The following is a 21742-nucleotide window of genomic DNA, read 5'->3' as shown; positions in this document are numbered from 1 at the left end:
CCTCCCTCAACCAGGACTTGGGGTGCCACAGCCTGACCATCTCCTCCCCACCCCTGCACCTTCTCCTCCCCTGGTACCCCCACAAGAATAACGAGCCGGGCACTAGAATAAATAAACTTTATTCTGGAGCCAGCCCCCCCAGTCCCCCCTCCCCGTCCTCCCCGTGCCGGCAGGGCCGGGCCCCCCATCCCTGCGAGGCCGGGACTGGCACCACCCTGTGCCCCCCGCAGTCCCCTCCCCGCCTGGGGGGCCGGGGCAGGGCCCGCCCGGTGCCCCCCGACTCTAAATCCACTAAAATCTCAACAACAACAACAAAAAAAAAAGAATTTAATAATAATAAACCGTGTGCCCCCCCTCCCCCGGCAGCGCCCGCCGTGCCCCCTCCACCTGCACAGGCCTAAAAACCCCTCCAAACTTTTACAAAGGTTTTAAAACGTATTTATAGATATTTATAGATATTTATATATATATACTTTGCTTTCTTTTCTCTTTTAAATGACTCTGCTTCCTCGGCGTGCGGGGCTGGCCGGGCCCCCCCCGCGGACGGCCGGGGCGGGGGGGGGGGGGGAGTGGCTCGGTGGTCGCGATCCCGTGGGTGCTGGTGCTGGTGGGGCCGGGGCGTCCCCGGGGCCGCGGCCGAGGTCCCCGCGCCCCTGAAATGTGACTCAACCAACGCGCTGGGCCCGGGGCTGGGGGGTCCCCGCGGGGGCCGCTCCGGCGGGGGCTGCCGAGGAGTCCGCCCCGGGAGGGGCTGCAGCCGGGCCGGGCGCAGGGACTCCCCCCGTGCCGGCGTGCCGGGCTCTGTCCTGGTGCGCGCCGGGCGCGGGTCACGGCGAGTGCGTGGCCGGGCTGCTGCGGTTGGAGCTGGGCGAAAGGCTGGGGCTGCAGCTGCCCGGGGGGGGCCCCAAGCTTCCCCCGCGGGGGCCGCCCGCCTGCCCCCCCAGCGTGTCCATGCCCTCCGAGTTCTCCAGCATCTCCTGGATGAGCGGTGGCATCGAGCCCGGGATCTCCATCTTCAGCGTGATCACCCGCTCGGCGCCTGTGGGAGGGTCAGGGTCAGGGTCAGCAGGGGGCTACCACAAGTTGGCAGTGCCAAATTGGCATCCTCAAACTGGCACCCCCAGATGGCACCCCCAAAACAGCACCCTGAAAATAACACCCCAAAAACGAGTACCCCCAAAATGGCATCCGCCAAACCAGCACCCTGAAAGCATCACACTCAAACTGACACCTCCAGCTTTGCTTCTCCCTGGGCACTGAGGACAAGGGACATGGTCACATCCCCAGCATTCCTGGAAGATGCAGTGCTGAGTGTGTCCTCTTCTTCATCCCCTCTGGAGGATGCTGAGTGACCCAGATCCCTCAGTGTTCCCTGGACGCTCCCTCAGGACCCAAAGCCATAGGAGCCTCACCCTTGGCGCTGATGCTGCGCAGGTCTGTGATCTTCATGAGCATCTTGGGGAACATGTGGGGCTTGTTGGGCCTCCTCTTCCTCACGTAGATCTTCAGTGCCTCCAGCAGTGGCTCCTGCAGCTTGTCCACCTTGTCAGGCTGCTCCAGGTCCTGGCGGTCTGGGGAGGAGGCACACAGTGGTTGGGGGGAACAGCACATCCCCCTTGCCATCCTGTGGGTTCCCAGCTCCCACCGCTTGGGCTTCATTTTGGGTCTCCTTGCTCAGCCAATGGGGGAGGACGATGGGGCTGCACTGGGGGCCCGCGGGCACTGGGCAGGTGCCCGTCCCTGCACCCACCTCCACAGATGAGGCAGATGGCACTGAGCAGCCCTGTCTCGGCGTCGTCCATCTCCAGCGGCAGCAGCTGGTTGGCGAAGGCGAAGACCAGGTCGGTGAGGGGCCCGAACCCCGCGTTGTGCATCTGCGTGCGGTTCAGCGTCAGCCCGTCCGAGAAGGTCATGGTGTCCTGCTCCGGCGTGTAGCGTGTGCAGATCCGCAGGATCTGGGGGGGAGAGGGTGGGGGCTCAGCCTGGTGTCCCCTCCCTGTCCCCATCCCTATCCCTGTCCCCGTGCTCACCAGGATGTCGAGGCAGGCGGCTTTGAGGAGGGTGATCTGGTCGGCGATGGTGAGCGTGGTGAAGCCGGGGAGCTGCTTGGCAAACTCCACCGTCTTGATGATGCACTTGGTGGACAACTCGCTGAACTTGTCCCACAGGTCGATGTCCAAGGACACGCGCTGCTCAGAGCTGTTGTTCTGTGGTGGGAGGTGGGGGGATGAGGGCACTGGGGGGTGCCATTCTTCCCAGCCCCCCTGGACCCCCGGGACCCCGTGACACTCACCGTAGTGTATTTGCCGAGCTGGCAGAGTGCGGGGAAGGTCTCCTGGTGGGCTTTGCGCACCTTCTCGATGAGCTCCTCCACCTCAGGTGTGATGATGTAGCTCTCCGAGCACTCCGGCTTGGGCACGTCCTTCTTCTTCTTGTTCCGGTCATTGCGGACGGCTGCAGGAAAGCCAGGGTCAGTGTCACCATCACCTGGCCCCAGTGCCACCCAGCCCCTGCCCCAGCATGCTCTGCCCCTCAGGGCAGGATGGGAACCTGCCACCAGCAATGGACTCAGCTGTAGTGACAAGCTCCCAGCGGAGCCATCAGCCCCACAGATTCCTTTAAGCAAGCCCCAAATCATTAGGAGCAATTAGGGGTGCAGTTAGACCCTGCACCCTTGGGGGACCCACACCCCTCATCAAAGGCATGGTGCTCTGCAAAACCAACACATCAAAGAGCGACCCCAGGGACAGATAATGGCAGCTGAGCTACAGTGCTGGGTGAGGGGCACGGGAGGGACCCTGGGGGTGGCAGTTGGGGAGGGGGGAGCAATTGGGAGGAGCCCGAGCCCTGCAGGGATCAGCCTCTGTGGGCTGAGAGAGCCAGGACCCCTCTTAGGTGCAGGGTGAGGCCCTGGGATGCTCAACCCCCCCTGGCAGTTTCTGGCCCCCCTAGGCTCTGCCAGCCCCTCCCAGGGGTCTCAGGCCCGCAGGGGTTGGCAGATGGGGCAGGACTCAGGGAGGCAACTGCACCTCAGCAGTCCCATCCCCCGGGCACCCACCGTGGGGGCACAGCCGGGCACCATGACAACTGGCAGCGGAGCAGGGAGGCCTCTCAGCGTCATTTATCTCTGACATTATCAATCACGCGTTGCCCGGGCAACTGCCAGGCTGTGACACAATCCCAGGGGGTCCCCATTCCCCCGGGCCTTGCTGGGCACATGGTGGGGGCTGCTGGGATGGCCCGTCACACCCAGAGCCCCCTGACCAGGACACCAGGCTGGGTGTTCCCATCCCCTCCCTGGTCTTCATCCCTGTCCCCATCCCCATCACTAACCCCATCCACGTCCCCATTCCCATCCCCACTCACACTCCTTGGACATTCCAACTTCGAAGCACTTCTGGAGCCGGCAGTACTGGCACCGGTTGCGCGTCACCTTGTTGATGATGCAGTTCTTGTCCCGGTGGCACGTGTACACCATGTTCTTCTGGATGCTGCGGCGGAAGAAGCCCTGGGGACCCCGCACGCCCCAGTCAGCACCTGGCACGGGGACCCCGAGCACCCCCAGGACCCCGGGGAGCTGCGGTGGCAGTCGGGGCCGGTGGCGGCGCTTACCTTGCAGCCCTCGCAGGCGCTGACCCCATAGTGGTACCCCGAGGACTTGTCCTGGCACACGAAGCAGGGCTTGTAGATGCGGGGCAGGGGTGGGGGCGAGGGGGGGCTGGGCACGATCTCCTCCGAGCTGGTGCTCTGCGTCTCGACGGCTGTGGGGGAGAGGTGGCACTCAGGGCACAGAGCCCCCCTGGGCAGGGACCCCCCATCCTGCACCCCACGGCTGCTCCCCAGCTCCAGAGGTCCCGGCAGCCCCAGCCCCGCGCTGCCCACCCCGGCCCTGGCGCCAGGTCGAGCGGGGCCAGCGGGGAGAGGACGCGTGCTGGGAAGATGCAACGTGACATTTCCAGGTCACAGAGACGATGTGGAATTCAGGCAGACAAAAAAAAAAAAAGGGAAAAAAAAAGCAAAGAAAAGGGCCGGGATCCCAGGGGTCCCCAGCCCAGGCGGCACTGCCAGTGGATGGGGGGATGGAGAGTGCAGGACCAGCCTGGGAGGGCCAGTGCCACACACTCATTCACATGTGGGTACATGTACAGTGTGACACCTGTACGTACACGGTGACACGCACATGTACAGTGTGACCCCTGTATATACAGGATGACCCCCACAGCCCGAGGGTCACCCACCACTCCTAGGCAAAGCATGGCCCTCCAGGAGGGGACAGGCACAGTGGCACCCAGCTGGCACCCCGAGGTGCCCCCATGGAGGAAATCCCCAAAGGCAGTGCTGCCTTTGTCCCCTTAACAAGCAGACCTGGGCCCCGACAGCACAGGGGACACAGCCAGTACCCCTGCACCCCAAAACCTCTTGGAACATGCTTCTTCTCCTCCTGCACCCCAAAGCCTCGAGTCAAGTGCCTCTTGCACCCCAGAAGCACCCCTGTCCCCCAGGACCCTGCGGGAGGTCCCTAAGTCCCCCAAGTCCAGCCTTGGCCCGTGCCCTAGCACAGCCTGGGCAGAGGGGGAGTCCAGTACAATTGGGGTGCACCCCTGGAGCTGGGGGGACTCAGAACACTTGGGGTGCACCCCTGACACAGGGGGAGCTCAGCACAGTTGGGTGCACCCCTGGCATGCAGGGCAAGGGTTTCAGCACGGTCAGGATGCACCCCTGGAGCTGGGGAGGGGCTCAGCACAGTCGGGGTGCACCCCGGCGTGGGGCGCAGCCAGGCAGGGGTTAAGCGCTCCCCGGCTGCTCCGGGATGTTTGCGAATGTTTTTCTGCAGCGGAGCCAAGCGAACCAGTCAAACAGGATATTAAAGGCCAGGCCCGGCGGGGGAGCCCGGGCCCCCCCCCGCCCCGCCGGCCCCTGCACCCCAAAAAGGGCCCCACGGCCGCCAGAGTCCCCCCGGGGCCGGGGAGCCGCGGGGAGCCCCGGCCGGGGACACCCAGCCCGGAGAAGGGGCCCCAGTGGAGTAGGGGGTTCTGGGGATAATGGGTGGGGGTCCCCAGCCCGGCAATGCCACGGGCCCCTCGCCAAAAGCCACGGGATAGGGCCAGGGAGGGGACAACAGGACAAAGCCACCCCTGACGCTTGTCCCCAGGCGCCAACGGGGACGGGGAATGTGCGGGGTGTGACAGGAGCGAGCGGGGCAGGGTGAGGAGTAGGTGGGGTGGGATTTGAGGTCACGGAAATGAACGTGTGGGGTGGGATACGAGTGTATGGGGTGGGATACGAGTGTGTGGGGCACAAGGGGAATGTGTGAGGTGGGATACGAGGGCACGGAGGTGATCGTGTAGGGTGGGAGATGAGTGTGTGGGGCACCGGGGGAGTGTGCAAGGTAGGATATGAGCGTGCAAGGCGGGATACAAGCGTGTGTGGTGGGCTGGGAGGGGGCAGGGAGGGATGTGAGTGTGCAAGGTGGGATCCGAGGCTGCGAGGTGGGACGTGGGTGTGCGGGGTGGGACGCGAGGGTGCGGGTGGGACTCGGGCGCGGGGGCGAGCGCTGGGCAGAGCTCCCAGGCTGAATAAATCACCGCTGCCACTCGAGGGAGCGGAGCCATTAAAGTGACTGAGCGAACGTCGTCTATAATTTATCGCCTCTTTTATATAATTTAAGAACTTCCTCGTGGAGAGCTGCACTCACAAAACGCGGATTTGACAAGATTTTGATGTGCTGGATGCGGAGGGGGGAGGGGACCCGGCACCCTCCGCGTCCCTGCGCTGGCAGAGCTGCGCCAGCGCCCCGGGAATCCCCTGCCACCCTCGTCACCAGCCAGGGGACCGCGGTGCCACCGCGGAGGGGACACGGACACAGGTACAGCCACCAGCCTGGCCAGCTCCCCAGCAGCCCCCCTCATGGTAGCATCAGGCCTGGGTGCCCCTCGCGTCCCTGGGGGGCACGAGGAGGGCACAGAGCAGCACCTAAAGGCGCTGAGCAGGGCAGGATGGGTGCCAACCTCCCCTGCTGGAACAGGGCTGGGTGACGGGGTGCAGTTGGGGACACGGTGGACCCCAAAGCCCAGGCTCATCCCGCCCCCCACAGCAGGGGGGACCCCGCTGTCCCCCCCGGCCGAGGCAGCGGAGCCCGGCTCCAGCTGCAGACCAGATGCTGCGGCTCCGCCAGATCCCGGGTGAACGCTGAACGCGCCGCCCCCGCCCGCGGCCCCGCCGGCTGCTTCCTGCCCGCGCCGGGGGACCCCGGGGCACCCCGACACCCGCACCCCCGCCCTGGCGTGGGAAATCGCCTACGGGGACACCCCGTGTGCCAGTGCCCGGGGAGGGGACACCGGCCTCCGAGCCGCCACCACCCCGCCGTGGCTCCGGGACAGACCCCGGCCAGAGGAGCGGAAAGACGAGGATGGGGGGATTAGAGGGGGAAGCCCACCCGAGGGTCGCAGCGGGGGTTACGGGGGTCCCCGCAGCCCGGTGCGATGGCAGTGCCGTGCCAGGGGTCACAGTCCCCCACAGGAGGGTGGAGGCCCACCCAGGGCTTCCCTGCGGATGAGAATCCCACGTGCCCCGAATTCCTGTGCCTCTGCAGGAGAAGGGGGAGGGAGCGAAGAGGGTGCCGGGAACCCTGAGCCGTGGGGTGCCCGGTCCTGTTCAGGTACCACCGGCCACGGGGCTCAGCCCACCGGGCACCGACTGGTCCCCACGGGGCGTCCTGCCCAGGACCCGGTGTCTCCCCCCTGCCAGCAGCAGGGCCTGGCGTCCCCAAAACCCCGACACACCCATCTGTGACCCACAGCTTACACAAGGCCATGTGAGGCCACCCTGTGCCCAGCGGGGGGGGGTGCCACGCACAATCCAATCCCACGTATCCCTCTCGCACCCCCACAGCACTCCAAAAACCCCCAACAGCACATGGCTCCGCAGGGGCAGGGGTTCCCGCTGTGTTGGTGGGCTCCTACAAGATCTTCCACCATTCTCAGGAGCTCGTGCCTCCGTTTCCCCATGGCGGCAGCCCCAGTCCTCTCTGGGGGTGTGGGTGGGCTCCCCGTGACCCCCGAGCAGCTCTGGCTCCTATGCGACCGCAACACGCCCCGCCGGGCAGGGCAGTGCCACGCTGGGCTAGCAGCCAGCACCGCGGGGCCAGCGGGCACAGCCGCAGCTGGCTCTGAGGAAACTGAGGCACAGCACGGCTGCCCCGACACCACTGAGCCCTGCCCGGGCTGGCACCCCCCGGGCTGGGGAGACACGGCACCTCGTGTGACGTCGGGAGCGGGGCACAGAGCCAGGGAGTCCCGCCAGCGCCCGCCGCCCACGCGCTCGCCAGGTCACGGTCACCATGACCAGAGCCCCGAGGTGCCCCAGCCAGGGCAGGGGACCCACGTCCACCCAGCGCTGCGACCCATGGGGAGGGGGCCCCGGTCCCCGCAGGACTGGGGGGCACAGAGAGAGGGCAATGGCCCCCAGCCACCCTGCTCAGGACAGTCACAGCCGGGGGGCCCTGTACTAAGGGGTGGCACCCGGGACACCCCTGCCCACCCTGCCTGAGCAAAGCCTCGGGGACAGCCCCCAGCCCTCAGAGAGGCAGCGGCAGCCCCCGCATGTCCCCAGCGCAGACAAAGGCCCCTCGGCCGCGCTCGGTGCCAGCGCAAAGGTCGAGCGGCCCCGAGACAATGAGGGGAGCGAGACTGGGGGTCCACGGACACAAACCCTTTGCACAGCGCCGGCCGGGCACCCCGCCATGGATCCCCGCCCTTATCGGGGTGAAAGTCCCATGGAACCCGGCAGGACTTTCCTTGGGCCGTTGTGGTGGCCCCTGGGTGCCAGGACACCGGCTGCCCACAGCGGGGCCACGGGACTCCTCCAGCCCCTCAAACCTCACTCGCCTCCCACACCGTGGGCACAAACCACAGCAGGGTTCCACATCCCCGTGGGAAAACAGCTCCCAGGCTGGCCGGCACTTAGGGTGTGCTGCCCGTGTCCCCCCGCCGCCCATCCCGCTGTCCTCACGCCCTCCGTGTCCCCCCCCGCACAGCGCATGGGCATGGGGGGGACACCGGGCCGTGACCCCTTCAGGGACACAGGGCAGGGTCCCGCCAGCGGGAAGAGGACTCGTCCGGCCCCACATCCACACCCAGGACGCCCCGGCCCAGGGGGACCCCCCGATCCGCGGCAGGGTGGGGGCCCAGGATGAGGCTCCCCCGCGCCTGGGCAGCAGCGGCGGCTCCGTCTGTAGTTAATTGGATTTTCCCGGAGCCTTTATCAGGAAAGAGCGAAATTCCCGGCGGAGCCGGCTCTGCCCGGACCCCGCTGGGGAAGGGGGGGGTCGAGAGGCGACCCCCCTTCCCCCCTTCACCGAGCTCGGCCCCGAGGTCCCGACTGCGCCCGAAATAGGGCAGGGGGTGTTTAAAGAGACGGTGGCTTCAGCGCTTAGAGCGGGTGGGGAGGAGGCTGAGGGGGCTGAGCCCCGCACTCTTCCAGGACCAGCACTCAGCTCAGCCCCCCGCCCACGGCCAAAGCCCCCGCACCGAGCACCGCACCCCGCACCCATCTCCGCAGCCTCCCCCCCACACCCGCCCGGGTTTCGGGGCCGCTCTCCTCAGCCCGATGCTACGGAGGGGGCCCCGTCCGCCCCCGGTGCGCAGGTACCTACAGCGGCCGGAGCTGCTCCACGGCGGGGGGCGGCGGGGGGGGCAGCCCCGGGGGCCCGGCCCGTAGAAATCCATGCGGAGGAAGGGGCCGGGGGGCAGCCCCGCCACCGCCGCGCCCTCGTACATAGCCCCGGGGCGGCGGGGGCGGCTCCCCCGGCCGGGGCGGCCCCGGGCGGTCAGTGCCCCCCCCCGCGCCCCCGGGGCGCCCCGCGCCGCGCTGCCATCGCCCCGCGGAGCGGCCCCGCCGCTCGCTCCGCGCCCGAGCGGCGGGAGGAGGAGGAGGAGAAGGAGGAGGAGGAAGAGGAGGAGGAGGAGGAGGCGGGGGGAGGGGAGGAAGGCGCAGCCCCGCCGGCTCTGCGGCTTCGCCAGCCCCGGTCCCTCCCGGCACCCGCCGCCTCCCCGCGCTTAACCCGCTCCGCGCCGCAGCCGCACGCGGGGGGACACGGACACGGGGCACGGACACGGGGGGGGGGGGTGCTCACGGATATGCGGGGGATGGGCACGGACACAGAGGAGAGAAACGGACACGCGAGGGTCTCACGGACACAGGACAAGGAAAAGCACATGTGGGAGGGGGGGCACGGACACCGAGAAGGACACAAGCATGCAGGGGGTAACAGACGTGGTAGGGGCACGGACACATGAGGTGACACGGACACGCAGGAGGACACGGATACGTGGTGGAGAAATGGACACATGGAGAGGGCACGGACACGCGGGGGCAAAGGGACACGCGGGGGAACACGGACATGCAGAGGGACGCGGACACGCGGGGGCAGCGCCACGCGGGAGCGAAATGGGGAGGGGCTCAAGGCGGGGCCGGGGAGCCCGGGGACTGCCCGGCGGAGATGACGGGGCCCTGGGGGTCCCGGGGGGGGTCCCGGGGGCTGCCTGGCGGCCGCAGCTCATTTGCCTAATGGCATGCGGGTGAACTGCGGGTGAACCCGCGGGAAGGGCTCACCTCGGCCTGACCCTAGGCCCCCACCTCGAGAGGGGTGGGTGGGTCTATGGACATGCATGTGCACGTGTGTTCATGCATGTTCCCGGTGTATGACGCGTGTCTGCATCCCCGCTGCAGCAGGGCCATGTGTGCTCCCAGTACACAGACACACAGGGAGGTGTGTGTGCCTGCACAGAGCAGCCTGTGTGCACACACGTGTGTGCATTCATCCCGTACACACATACACACACACAAACACACACACACGTGTGTGACACCCTCCCGTGTCCCACCGAGCACGGGAGCAGCTGAGGATGTGAACACACGTGTGCGTGCACAGCCCACTGTATCTGTGTGTGCATGCACATGTGTGTGCTGGCGTGTCACCCGTGTGTGCCACCGCTCCCCACCACACCACCCCTTCACGCAAGCCCGTGCTGAAGCTGACACCACAAACCCGGGCACCCCGAGCGGTGACAGCGCTGCCTGCACAGAGCAGGGACGGTCACACGCCAAGGACAGGCCCCGGGGGTGCCACTTCCCGCCGCAGCCGTGATCTCCCTGCTGCACAGCGGGCACGCCACGGCATCCACACTGCCCTGGCCCCACACTGCCTAGCCCAGGGGTGCCCTTGGAGGGAGAGGAGCTCCGCTGACCCCCCATATGGGCCTTGCCATGGGCAGGAGGGGCACACCCATGTGCACAGCTGGACATGGATGGGGGATGTGGGCGCTGCTGCACACATCTGGGTGTCCGTGTGTGTGTGGCTCTGCGTGTGTGCGTGTGCCTGTGTGCATGTGTGTGGCTCTGTGACTGTGTGTGTGCATCTGACTGCCCTGTGGGCATATGTGGCTATGTGGCTGTGCATGTGTTCGTGTCTGTGTGTGGCTGTACATGTGTGGCTGTGCACACATGTGGCTGTCTCTGTGTGTGTGGCTGTGTAGCTGTGCATGTGTGCGTGTCTGTGCACATGTATGGCCGTACATGTGTGGCTGTCTCTGTGTGCGTGGCTGTACATGTATGGCTGTACATGTGTGGCTGTCCCTGTGTGCGTGGCTGTACATGTATGGCTGTGCACATGTGCGGCTGTCTGTGTGTGTGTGGCTGTACATGTGTGGCTGTACATGTGTGCGTGGCTGTGCACGCGTGTGCGTGTCCGTGTGTTCGTGCGGGGCTGCGCAGCGCGGCAGCGCCTGTTTAAATAATAATGGCAAGTCGGGGCTTTGCTTAGCCAGCAGGTTTCGAACAAAAGCCCAGCGCTGCTCCAACTTCCTGCAGCGAACATGACAAATGTCTGCTCTGACTCATTTACCAGCGCTGGAAAGAATGTGGCTGCGATGGAAGGGACGGAGGGGACGGCGCAGGGGACGCAGGCGGTGGCACCGCGCGGCCAGGCCATGCCGGAGGCCACCCCGACGGGCAGCGCTTCCCATCCCGCATCGCTTCCTGCACCGCTTCCCACATCCCTTCCCGTCCCGCGTCGGCGGCAACAGGAAGAAACAGAGATTAAAAAAAAAAACCAAACAAAAAAAAACCAAACAAAAAAACCAACAAAACCTTAATTCCAGAGCCAAGAGGAACTGGGCGAGGGGACACCCCGCACGCAATCCAACAGTGTGAGGGGGACAGGGACATCCCGCCCTGAGCCACATCCCACCAGCAGCCTGGGGACACGAAAACAGGGCCCTTCGAGCAACATCCCCAGCTCTGCATCCTCCTGGCCCCAGTCCTTGAGCGATGCTCCGGGGAACAGAGATATCTCCAAAAGGCTGATGAAAACCCAACCCTACAGACCATGGGGACCCCACGGAGGACCCCTCCGTGCCCGGAGGGGATGGCTTTGGGATCACAGGGTCACAGTCCCCACGGACAGGGATGTCCCACACAAACCCCCCCCAGCCCATCCCGGGGTGCTGGCCGCAGCCCTTCCCCCACCGCCGCGCCGGCACCTCGGGGCCCCGCAGCCCCCCCCGGGCCCCGCAGCCCCCCTCTCGCCCGCCCACTTCAAAAGACCCCATTTATCCCCTTCAGCCGCTTTTGAGCTCGGCGAATTCCCGGCTGGAGCAGGCGGCTCCCCCCGGCCCCTGACAGTGATAGAGAACCTCCGCCTAATGGGCTTTCCCAGGCTGGGGGCCCAGCGCCTCATCAATCTTTCCCGGGCAGGGATGGGGGGGCCGGGGGTCCCCAGCACCGCACCCCGCGGGGCTCCCCGGCCACTGCCCTGAGCGGGGGCCCCCGGCCCCGCCGCCCCCCCGGCCCCGGCCCCCGGCCTGCAGGGAGCACGTTTTGCTCATTAATTTTTAAAAATTAATTAATTACGGGGCGCTGCGGGGGAGCGGCTGCGGCGCGAGGAAACCGGAGCCAGCGGGTAGGGTGACAGGCCAGCCCGGGCGCGGGGCCCCCTGTCCCGGCAGCCCGGAGCGGGGCCGGGGGGGCGCGGCTGCAGCGGGGGCTGGGCTGGGGTCCCGCTTCCCGCAGCCAGGCCTGGGAATCAGGGCAAGGCAGGGGCTGGGGGGCCGGCTGCACAGGGAGCCCCTCAGAGAACCCACGGGCACACCACGGGCCAGCACTGGGCAAGGGGAGGGGACTTGCAGGGATAGCCAGGCGACACGGAGTCCCCAAGGATGAGGGCACAGGCACAACTCAGTACTGCCACACGAACCAACACACGTGTACACAGCTGGCACGGGGACACGGGCAACCCTGCTCTGCATGTGTCACCAACACAGGCACAGAGGGCACTGAGACACACACACACACATGACACACGTGTGCATACTCCACACAGCCCTAGGTGTGCACACACAGGCACGGAGGGCACTGACACACACGTGTGACACACGTGTGCACACCCTGCGCAGCCCCAGGTGTGCACACAGCTGGGCACACATGCACCAGCACTGCCAGCAGCACACGGCGCCATGAACACGCACCCTGCCCACAAGGGCACACGCGTGTACATCCCTCATAGGAGCACACACGTACCCACATGCGGCTCCCAACCCACCAGATCCCCAGCCCGGCACCCACGGACCCGCTGGGCTGCCCAGTCCAATCCCGAATCCCGGGAGGGGCATCTGCACCCCCAGTCGGGCCAAGCCTAATCAGCCCTGGGGCCGTGCAGCTGCAGCACATCTGGTGAGGGCCGGACACATGGTGAGGAGGGGGTGGCGGCACCGGCCCCCCCGCAGGTGGGACACAAACACTGGCACCTCCCTGCACCAGAAGAGAGAGCAGCAGCACGACGGGACACCCCAATATGGCAGGACCTACCCAAACAGAGCACCCACCATGCTGTGTGGATGCTACAAGGGGGTGACAAGACATGGTGCCCCCACCCCCTGCATCCTTCGGGCACTCAGCAGGGAAGGCCAAGGGGAAACTGAGGCACAATTCACTAGTCGGCCACCTGCCCCAGGATACCCTCCAGCCGCGCCCGCGGCCCTGTCCTCAGTGTCAGGGAAGGGGGGGACACAGGCGGCCCCCCCAGCCTGTTCCCACACGCCCGGAATGGCCCCAGAGCCAGCGCGGGGGAGTGGCCCCACCCGCCGACACCCAGTCGCTGAACTGGTCCCACTGGGTCCCACCGCCGCCGGGGCGGCTCCGGCGGGGACAGCACCCAGGGCCGGCCCTGCCCGGACCTGCACCATCCCCCGGGGCCAAGGACGGGCCGGGGGGGCCCTGCCACACCCCGACCCACGGGGTTCTCCCCGGCAGCGGGCGCCGCAGGGCACTCGTGTTGCAGGGAACAGGCACGGGCACCCACCACGGTGGGGCCAGGGTGAGAAGAGGTCCAGCAGTCACCCCGTGGCATCCAAGACGGCATCCAGGGAAACTGAGGCACTCTGAGGGGTGCTGGTTCAGGGGGGACCCTGGGTGGGAGCCCACCTCCAGCGGCTCCCAGCTGCCGTCACGGCAGGCAGTGATTACCAGGCCCGTGATGGACGACCCTGTCATAGGGAAATGGAATCGGGAGCAGCCGCGATGATGATTGTCCTCATTGCCTTCATCGCCTCCCCCACGGCAGCCCCGCCTCCGGCGAACAAAGAGCCACCATGGGGACACAGCACCCACCAAGCCAACTGGGGACCCAGGCTGGTCACAGTGAGGGACAGGGACACCCTGGCCAGGGCCTGTGGGCCATTAATAACCAGCATATAAAACAGCCACTAACTAAGGTGGCTGCAAGAAATGACACAACCCCACCAGGGCCACTGACCACTCCCTGCCTCAGTTTCCCTAGCAGCAACACTCACAGGGACACATGGGGAAAAGCGCCCAGTGCTTGCATCATGGAGTCCCCGAAATCAGCTCCCCACAGGTGTGGCTGGGAGCAGGGAGACCCTCTCTCACCAGTGCCAATGCTCCAGGGACACGTTATGGACCAGCCTGGGATTGGCACCCACATCCCACGCTGGGGACAGTGCCAGGCCCAGAGGGGTCCCCACATACCCCTCCAGCACTGGGGGTCCCACCAGCCTCTGCAGGCCGTGCTACTCACTGGCAGGTGACGGGGTGCTGTATCCACTGACTGGGAGCTGGTGCTGGATGCCGGCCAGGGTGCTGGGTGGAGAGAGCCCCCCCAGCATGTGTGGGAAGAAGAAGGCGTAGGGGGGCACAGGGTAGCCATTGAGGTGCCCCCCACCCGGCGTGGGGCAGGAGCTGCTGTTGCTGGCCATGGTGGGGGTCTCCGGTGTGGGGGGGCTCTCAGGTGCGGGGTCCCGGAGGCAAGCAGAGCATGGGGCCCGCGGGTGCCCTGCTGCCGGGCTGTCCTCACAGCTGGCGCTGGTCCTGTGGGGGAAGCAGAGAGGGGCATTAGCAGAGTGGCTGGGACCACTGACCCCCACCCCGTGGGGTCGCCCACCAGCCGTGCCTCAGTTTCCCCAGCCCCCCGAGGGCCACATCCCCTCCCGGCCCCAGGAGGGCGCAGCCGGCCGGGCCTGGGGCTCCGTGTGGGATTAACGCCGATCCCCCCGATTAACGACACCGGGACGGCGGCACCGGCAGGCGCAGCTCGCTAATCCCAGCTTAGCTGAGTGGAGGGGACGGGGGGACGGTGTGGGGACGGCCTGGGGACACTGTGGCCCCCACAGGGCACCCCCTCCAGCCAAAGGCCACACCATGACCCCAAATCTGCTCTGCCAGGCCAGACATGGGAGATGGGGCACACAGCAGGGCCTCGGGGCAGTAGCCCCTGCCCCAGCCTGGGGGATTGCGGGGCAGCTGGGGACGGGGAGGGGACATGGGCACACTGGGGTCCCCTGAGGACAGCGGCTCTGCTCCAGGCCGGCTCTGCCGTCACGGCCACGCGCCCACTCCGGCTCCGCTCCCCCCAAGCCTGCGCGGATCCCGAGGGGGCTCAGCCACCCGGCCTCAGAGGGAGGGGGCTCAGCGCCGGGGGGCTCAGCCAGCCGCAGGGCTGGGCCGTGCCCATCGTGACGCAGCCCCTGCCCCATGCCATGTGCCATGTGCCACGCCTGTGCCGGCTGCTCCCACGCCAGGCCGGTGGGCACGGACCCCTCGGCCCTGGCCAGTCGGGGGGCGGTGGGAAGGGGGGCGCGGGGCTTTCACAATCCCAGGCTGGCTGTTTATTTAAGTGCTGGCGCGGGGCCCGGCGGGGGCTGTTTATTTGCCGAGAGTGCTGGCTCCCGGCCCCGCGGAGGCGGAAAAGGATCCAGAGGAACAAGGCTGGGCCGCCCGGCAAGGCGCTGGGGAGGGGCCGGGATGGGCATGGCCTTGCCCGGCCCCCCCTAGAACCCAGCTGGTTGCACCCACTGAAGGCAGGACCCCCGTTCTCCCAACTCACACCAGCACCCACTGACCCAGCGGGAAGCACCCATGGGGAGACCTATGGTCCTGTCACCCCTGGGGAGGGCACTCATCAGTGGCTGGGTGGGGGTCACATCCCCCCCAGCACAGGGTGCCCCAGTGAGTGTGGGATTCTCACAGGCATTGCCAGGACATGGTGCTGGACCCTGGCTCAGCATTGGCCTGGGGACAGCCCTTGCATGGGGTCCACACATGGCACTGCAGGGACCCCAGCCTGCATTGTTGGGGACTGCCCATGGCCCCCCCGGCCAGGCCATGGCCCCCGAGTATTGCTGGCCAGGGGGAGCCAGGGGAGGGAGGCGCGGGAAGAACTGTTTATGTTTGCCGGTGCCAAGAGCTTGCTGGGCACTGCGCCAGCCGTGCCGGGGCCCAATTACTCAACCCGCTCAGGCCCCCCCACACGCCGCTGGCCAGGGACCGAGCGAGGCCAACGCCGCCGGGCTGGTCACCGTGCACCCCAGTGACCCCCCTTCCCAATGCTCCACACGACCAGCAGTGTCCAGGAGGGTCTGGAGATCATGGCTGGCCTCGCTCCTTTGGGTGCTGGTGGGCAGGAGGAGCTGCTGCCCAGAGGAGCTCCCCTGGGACCAAGTGCTATCACAGCCCCCAGCACACAGCTGCTCCCCAATTGGGGTGTCATGGGCATCCCAAACGTGGGTCCTGGGTGTCCCAAATGGGGGCACTGGGTGTTCTGACCAAGCTTCATTCCCAGAGCCTCCCAGGTCAGCAGTGTGGGGCCAGGGGCGGTGCAGCCCCTCAGCAGGGCCCATGCTCACCCGCCCCAACGCCTTTTCCTCCAGTCCCCGCAGGAGCTGGACGAGGCCCGGAGCTTCCTGGAATCCAGCGCCTCGTTCCAGCCCCGTGGAAAACGTTGCTGCAGGGCCCGGGCCAAATCCAGCCACGAGGAACCTCCCACCCAGGCCGGGGGTGGCCCCCGGGAGCGGATGGACAGACGCACGGACACACAGATCAGACTATTCCCAGTGCCAGCAGCAGTGGGACTGGTGGGGGACATAATCTGGGGGGACACAACTGGGGGGGGGACACAGCTGGTGTGGGACACGGCTGCCCAAGCCACCATCCCACTGTGACCCTAAAGAGAGCACAAAGCTCTCTGCAAAAAAGCGTGCACACCCAGATATGCAGGCAGCACTGGCACAGTCCCCCAAGAGATCCCTTCCAAAAAGGCAGCCCCTCAGTGTGACCCCCCCAGGCTGGGTTCAGTGCCCACAAACATCTCGAGCACAGCCAGCATCAAACACAGAGCAACCAGGATCCCACCAGAATGGCCACACCACAACACCCCCTCCCCAGTGACCACCCCAGCCAGCTACACCTCCAGCCCACCCTGAGAGTCCCCAAAATCCCCGAGGCAGGCAGCTCCCCAGCCCCGGCCCATGTCACACCCCCTAACCCAGCTGTGCTTCCTGTCGGGGCACACGGTGATGGCAGCGCCAGCGCCCGGATGTGACACGCTGGTGTGCGGGGGCACCGCCCGTGCACCCCCAGCAGCGGGGGGCCAGCAGGCCTGGGGGTGCTTGGGGGTGCCTGGCAGGGCAGCGGGCAGTGACCCAGCCCTTCCTGTCACGCCGGCGGGCACCGTGCTCCAGGCCGCAGCTTCCCCTTTGCCACTCTCGATTCCCAGGCGGACAGGTTTCAGTTCAGTCCTAGCCCAGTTGTCACAGCCCCTGTCACCCCAAACTCTCTCACCGTGCTTCTCTGCCACCCTAGAGTCTGTCACCCCACTGACATAACACCCCACTGACTAATGACCCCACTGACCTGCCACCCCAAGCCCTTGTCCCTGCTGCCATCACAGGGTTCACCACCGCAGCATCCTGCACTCCCCATATCTGGCAGTGGCTGCAGTGTATGTCCCCCACCCTCACCAGAACACGCAGTGGAGACCCTCCCCGTGCCAGGCTGCCCCCATGGTGTGTGGGCAGAGCGGGGTTGCCGTGCTGGGGTGCGGGGGCACAGGATGGCAGCCTCCGGGCAGGGCAGGAAGCGCCTGCGGAGCCACTGTGGTTGCAGCCTGCGGTTTCCTCGCTGGCAGCAGAGCCAGCCCGGGGTGGCCTCGCACGCGAGGCCAAGAGCCTGGCTGCCCCTTGCTGCCCCCCGCCACCATCGGCCCCTGCGGGCCCCCCCGGGCAAGCCAGCGTTGTGCAGGGGTGGTGAGGTGCCCCCCGACAGGGCTGCTGAGAGAGACCCTCTCCCCGAATCCCCAAAGCTCTCCACGGTGAGTCACCGTCACGTTTCTCACGTCCCCGGGCAGGCGTGAATCATGCCCAGCCTGCGGCACGGCCGGAGCCAGCGGCACACACTCGGCCAGGCAGCGTGTGCCGGAGTTGAGGCTGCTAGGAACAGGAATCTGAGGATGCTGAGGCCAGTGCAGACCCCACGACCTACATCCTACTCCGCGGGGCCAGCAGCCGACCCAGGGGCTTGCTCAGCCCCACGGCAAGTCCCTGGGCAGCAGCGGTATTCCCACATCCCAACACCAACTGCAAGATACACCGAGGCACCATCGCTCCCCCAGCACAGACACAGGGACAGGGACACCACACTGCACATGGGGACGCTGTCCGTGCTGGTAGGGATGGTGTCCATGTTCCCCAGCCCATGGAGGCACATGGGAGTCACTGCTGGCCCTGTAGCGGGGGGTCCTCACCCCAGCACCCCACATCTCACTGCCGCCAGGAGCCACAAACTGAAATTCCACCTGTTGCGGCCAGGCCGACTCCGGTTACGCCGGGAACGCGCCGCTCCGGTTACACCTCCCGCACCCACCACCAGACACGCCATTCTTCTGCGGGAACAGGTGCCCCAGCCCCCGCCACGGCCCCTGGGATGGCCACAGCTGTGCCACACCACCACCAGCATCGCTCCGGCCTGGCTGCACCGTGGGTGCCTTGAGAGGAGCAGGCCAGTCCCAAAGGTCCAGTATGACCTGCCAGCTCCTCACACTGCGGGCTGCCCCCACAGCACCCTGGGGACACACCCCACACCCACCACTGCCTGCCCACGGAAGGGACATCCTCAGGTACAGCCCAATCCCCAGCCCTCAGGATGAAAGCAGGAAACCGCAGGCCTAGGGCTCACGGCCCCAGAGCGCCCCATCCCAGTTCATCCCAGCTCCCCAGGGGTTCCCGGGATGCAGGGGGATGGTGCTCCGGCAGCCACTCGAGGCAGTCCCGGTTGTTTTTAGCCGAGGCTGCGGCGGCAGCCGGCGCCCTGGGAATGGCGTGCCGGGAACAGCGCGGCCCCAGACAGCCCTCGCTGGCTCGGCGACAGCCGGCAGACAAGTGCAGCTGGCACGGGGCCGCTCGGGACACAGCGCGGGGGGACACGGCGGGCAGGCGGCTGTGCGACACCCCCGGACACCGGGATTTGGTGGCACCGTGCCCCCAGCCTGGGCAGGCTCCCGAGAGCAGAGATTTGATGTACCTGGGGGGAGCCAAACCGCTCCGCGCCGCAGCCACCGCGACCCACCGCATCGCGCCCAGGCTGGCTGCGGGCGGGCAGGCAGCCGTGTGCCGCTGCCACGTCCCCTTGCCATGTCCCTTGTCACTGCCTGGCAGCCGGGGCTCAGTGGGGACAGCGGAGGCCACGGCGGGCGCACGCGGCCCCTCGCCGGGCCCTGCCACGAGCCACCCCCCGCTAAGCCGCCTCCAGCCGCAGGGAGATTAACCCATTTTCCGTAATCAGCACATGTGTCACCGCAGATATGATCGCACCCCCCGCACCCGCTGCGCCCCCCCCGGGGCTGGCGCTGCCGGGGGGGCCCTGCGGCACAGGGGTGCCCCATGGCATGGGGCACCTTGAGGCTCCAGGCACGCACTGCAGGGAACTCACAGTTCACCCAGCCCTGACGTGCTGCAGCAGCGCCCCAAAAAGGGCTGGGGGACCCCAGAACCCAGCCACCTTCTTCATGGCAGCACTGACATCGGCGCTGGACATTGCCAGGACGGTGGCTCAGGGCACGCTGGCTCAGGGCACGCGCGGCCAAATGTGGCACGTTGTCACACCAGAACCTCCTGGATATAAATAGATCTAGAGCGGCGGGATGGTGAATCCCAGCGCCGCAGGGCAGGCGGTGGCGGTGGCACAGCCGTCCCCAGGCACCGCGGCCGCGACGCTGCTCCTGCCACAGAGACCAAGTGCAGGGACACGGAGGATGTACGAGGACAGCTGGGTGAACCCAGGCGTCCCTGTGGGATGGAGCAGCCACAGGCATCAGGCAGCGCCGGATAAGGCACAGGGCACTACCCTGCTCCTGCCATCCCACTGTCGGTGGCCGTGTCACCTGGGGGGAGCGCGAGCAATGGGCAAAGGGGCCAGACACCCATCGGGTCACCCACGGGCATCCCTGGTGCGAGCACCCACGAGAGCAGGCGCATCCTCGAGACGCAGCAAGGTCACCCCCAAGGGCAGGGTGGGGGCCCACCGGTGACATATGGCCCGGGAGCAGTGGCCGCGGGGCCGCTAAGCCACCGAGCCGTCACCCGCTAATCCCGGCGCGAGGACGCGGCGGGTGCTGCACCCGGAGCCACCAGCCGGTGCCTGCCCGGATCCCCGGAACGGGGGGACCGGCTTGGGGAACCCCCTCGTCCCCCCCAGCACCCACCGCGCTGCGGGGCGGCCCCTGCCACCAATGAGGTCAAAGGTCAGAGGCACAGATTTGGGGGACAGAGGCACAGATTTGTCTCCGCACCGGCCCGCCGCAGTCCGGGGCGCTGCTCCCCGCCCCCGGGGGGGGGTCCTCGCTCTGTCGGGGTCGAGCACCCGGGGGACAGCACCCCCACCCACCCACCCCCGCCCAGAGCCCGCGGGGGCTCCGCCGCCCCCGGCCCGGCCCCGAGCAGCTGCTGCGGGAGGGAGGCGGCGGCCGACGGTCCCTTCGCCGGCCCCGCCGCCCCCCGCCCGGCTCCCCCGGGCCCCCCCGCCCGCCGCCGCCCTGTCAGCCGCGCAGAGCGATGGCTTCCTCCGCCCGCCGGCCAGGAAACGGCGCAGACGCCGCTCCCGCCCCCCGGCCCCCACCGCCCCCCGCGCTCCCGGCCCCGCTCCCCCGCCGGGCCCCGGCCCCGCCGCACCCCGAAAAGGGGAAGCGGCCCCAGCCCCCCCCCCACCCCCCCGCCGCGGGAAGGTGGTGGGGGGAATGTGGCTGCGCACACCGGCGGCCCAGGAGAGCCCGGTAATCCCAGGGAGGTCTCCCCAGCACCGCGCTGTGTGGCGGTCGTCCGGTCCCCGGTGGGGTATGGAGGCTACCGGAGCCTCCCCGGAGCCCGTCCCGGGGTGGGGGGGCAGCGCTGCCGCTCGGGAGCGCCCAGGCGGTCGGTACCGAGAGAGGGAACTCCAGCACCCCCAAGCCCAGTGTAAGAGGCAGAGGCCAAAGCCGCGATCCCGAACCCGCTGCGGTTCCAGTGCTCCCGGCAGCCGCAGCCCGGCGGAGTCCCTCCCCCGCTGCGGGAACCCCGGGATCACCCGTTACCGGAGGGGGATCCCCAGAGGCGGTACTCGAGCCGCATCAAGACCTTCCTTCCCAATCCCGCTCCCACGGATAGATCCAGAGACCCCTCATTACCTGCTCACGGAGACTCCAACACCGAAATCCTTAAACCCGGGGAGTTCCCGGTGGTGGCTGCATGGCGGCGGCACCGGGAAGGAGCGGGGAAAAGGGGGGGTTCGCCCCGGCTTAGAGGGGTAAGGGAGGGGTGGGGTAGGGGTTCCCGGGAGGGTTCACCGAGCGGCGGCCGCGGCCATTGCGAGTCATGTGCTCGCGGGGAAACTTTACCCGGGGCTGGGCCGGGCGGGGCGGCGGCGGCAGCGGCGGCGGCGGCGGCGGCGGAGGGCGGGGGGAAGCGGGATGACACCACGCCCCTCCCGGTGACCACGCCCCCCGCTCCGCCCTGCCGACCAATGGGGTGCGGGCGGGGGCGGGTCGGGGGCGGGGCCATCCCTGCTTTGTAACTCTTTGAAGTCTCCAGAAAGCGGAAGGGGAGAAAGTGGGTGCGCGCGCCGCGCCGGGGGGGGGGCTCTTAAAGGGGCCGCTCACCGCAGCCTCGACGCCCCCCTTACCCTTCTTTCCCCCAGTCTCACAGGAGGAGATGCTCCAACGCCCCCCCTCAGCCCGCTTCCCTCTTCTTTGCCTCTGGATACGCACATCCACCCCCCGGGTGGGGGACTGGGGCACACACATGGGGGAAAATACAGGGCGGGTGCTCCAGGTGTGCAGGGAAGAGATGGAAACACACTGGGGGAAAGAGGGGAGAGCTCAGAGGGGAAGGGCTGAGGGTACCTATGGCAACCTGGGGATGTAGAG

The 21742-nt window shown here is 67.6% G+C and overlaps 1 protein-coding gene across 1 annotated transcript; it reads right to left on the bottom strand.

Annotated features, from left to right (window-relative positions):
- Positions 1-598: 598 nt before the first annotated feature.
- RARA (retinoic acid receptor alpha) lies at positions 599-21136 on the bottom strand. Its single transcript, XM_014885523.2, has 9 exons — positions 21005-21136; positions 14093-14382; positions 3613-3761; positions 3367-3508; positions 2294-2454; positions 2031-2207; positions 1751-1955; positions 1413-1571; positions 599-1039 (listed from the first exon to the last, which is right to left on the bottom strand). The coding sequence occupies exons 2-9, from the start codon at positions 14268-14270 to the stop codon at positions 828-830; spliced, it is 1383 nt and encodes a 460-aa protein (XP_014741009.1). The 5' UTR covers positions 14271-14382; positions 21005-21136; the 3' UTR covers positions 599-827.
- Between the last annotated feature and the right edge of the window lie 606 nt (positions 21137-21742).

Source organism: Sturnus vulgaris, chromosome 27 (genome assembly GCF_052056855.1).
Source record: "Sturnus vulgaris isolate bStuVul1 chromosome 27, bStuVul1.hap1, whole genome shotgun sequence".
Classification (NCBI taxonomy): domain Eukaryota; kingdom Metazoa; phylum Chordata; class Aves; order Passeriformes; family Sturnidae; genus Sturnus; species Sturnus vulgaris.
This window is presented reverse-complemented; position numbering and strand designations above follow the sequence as displayed.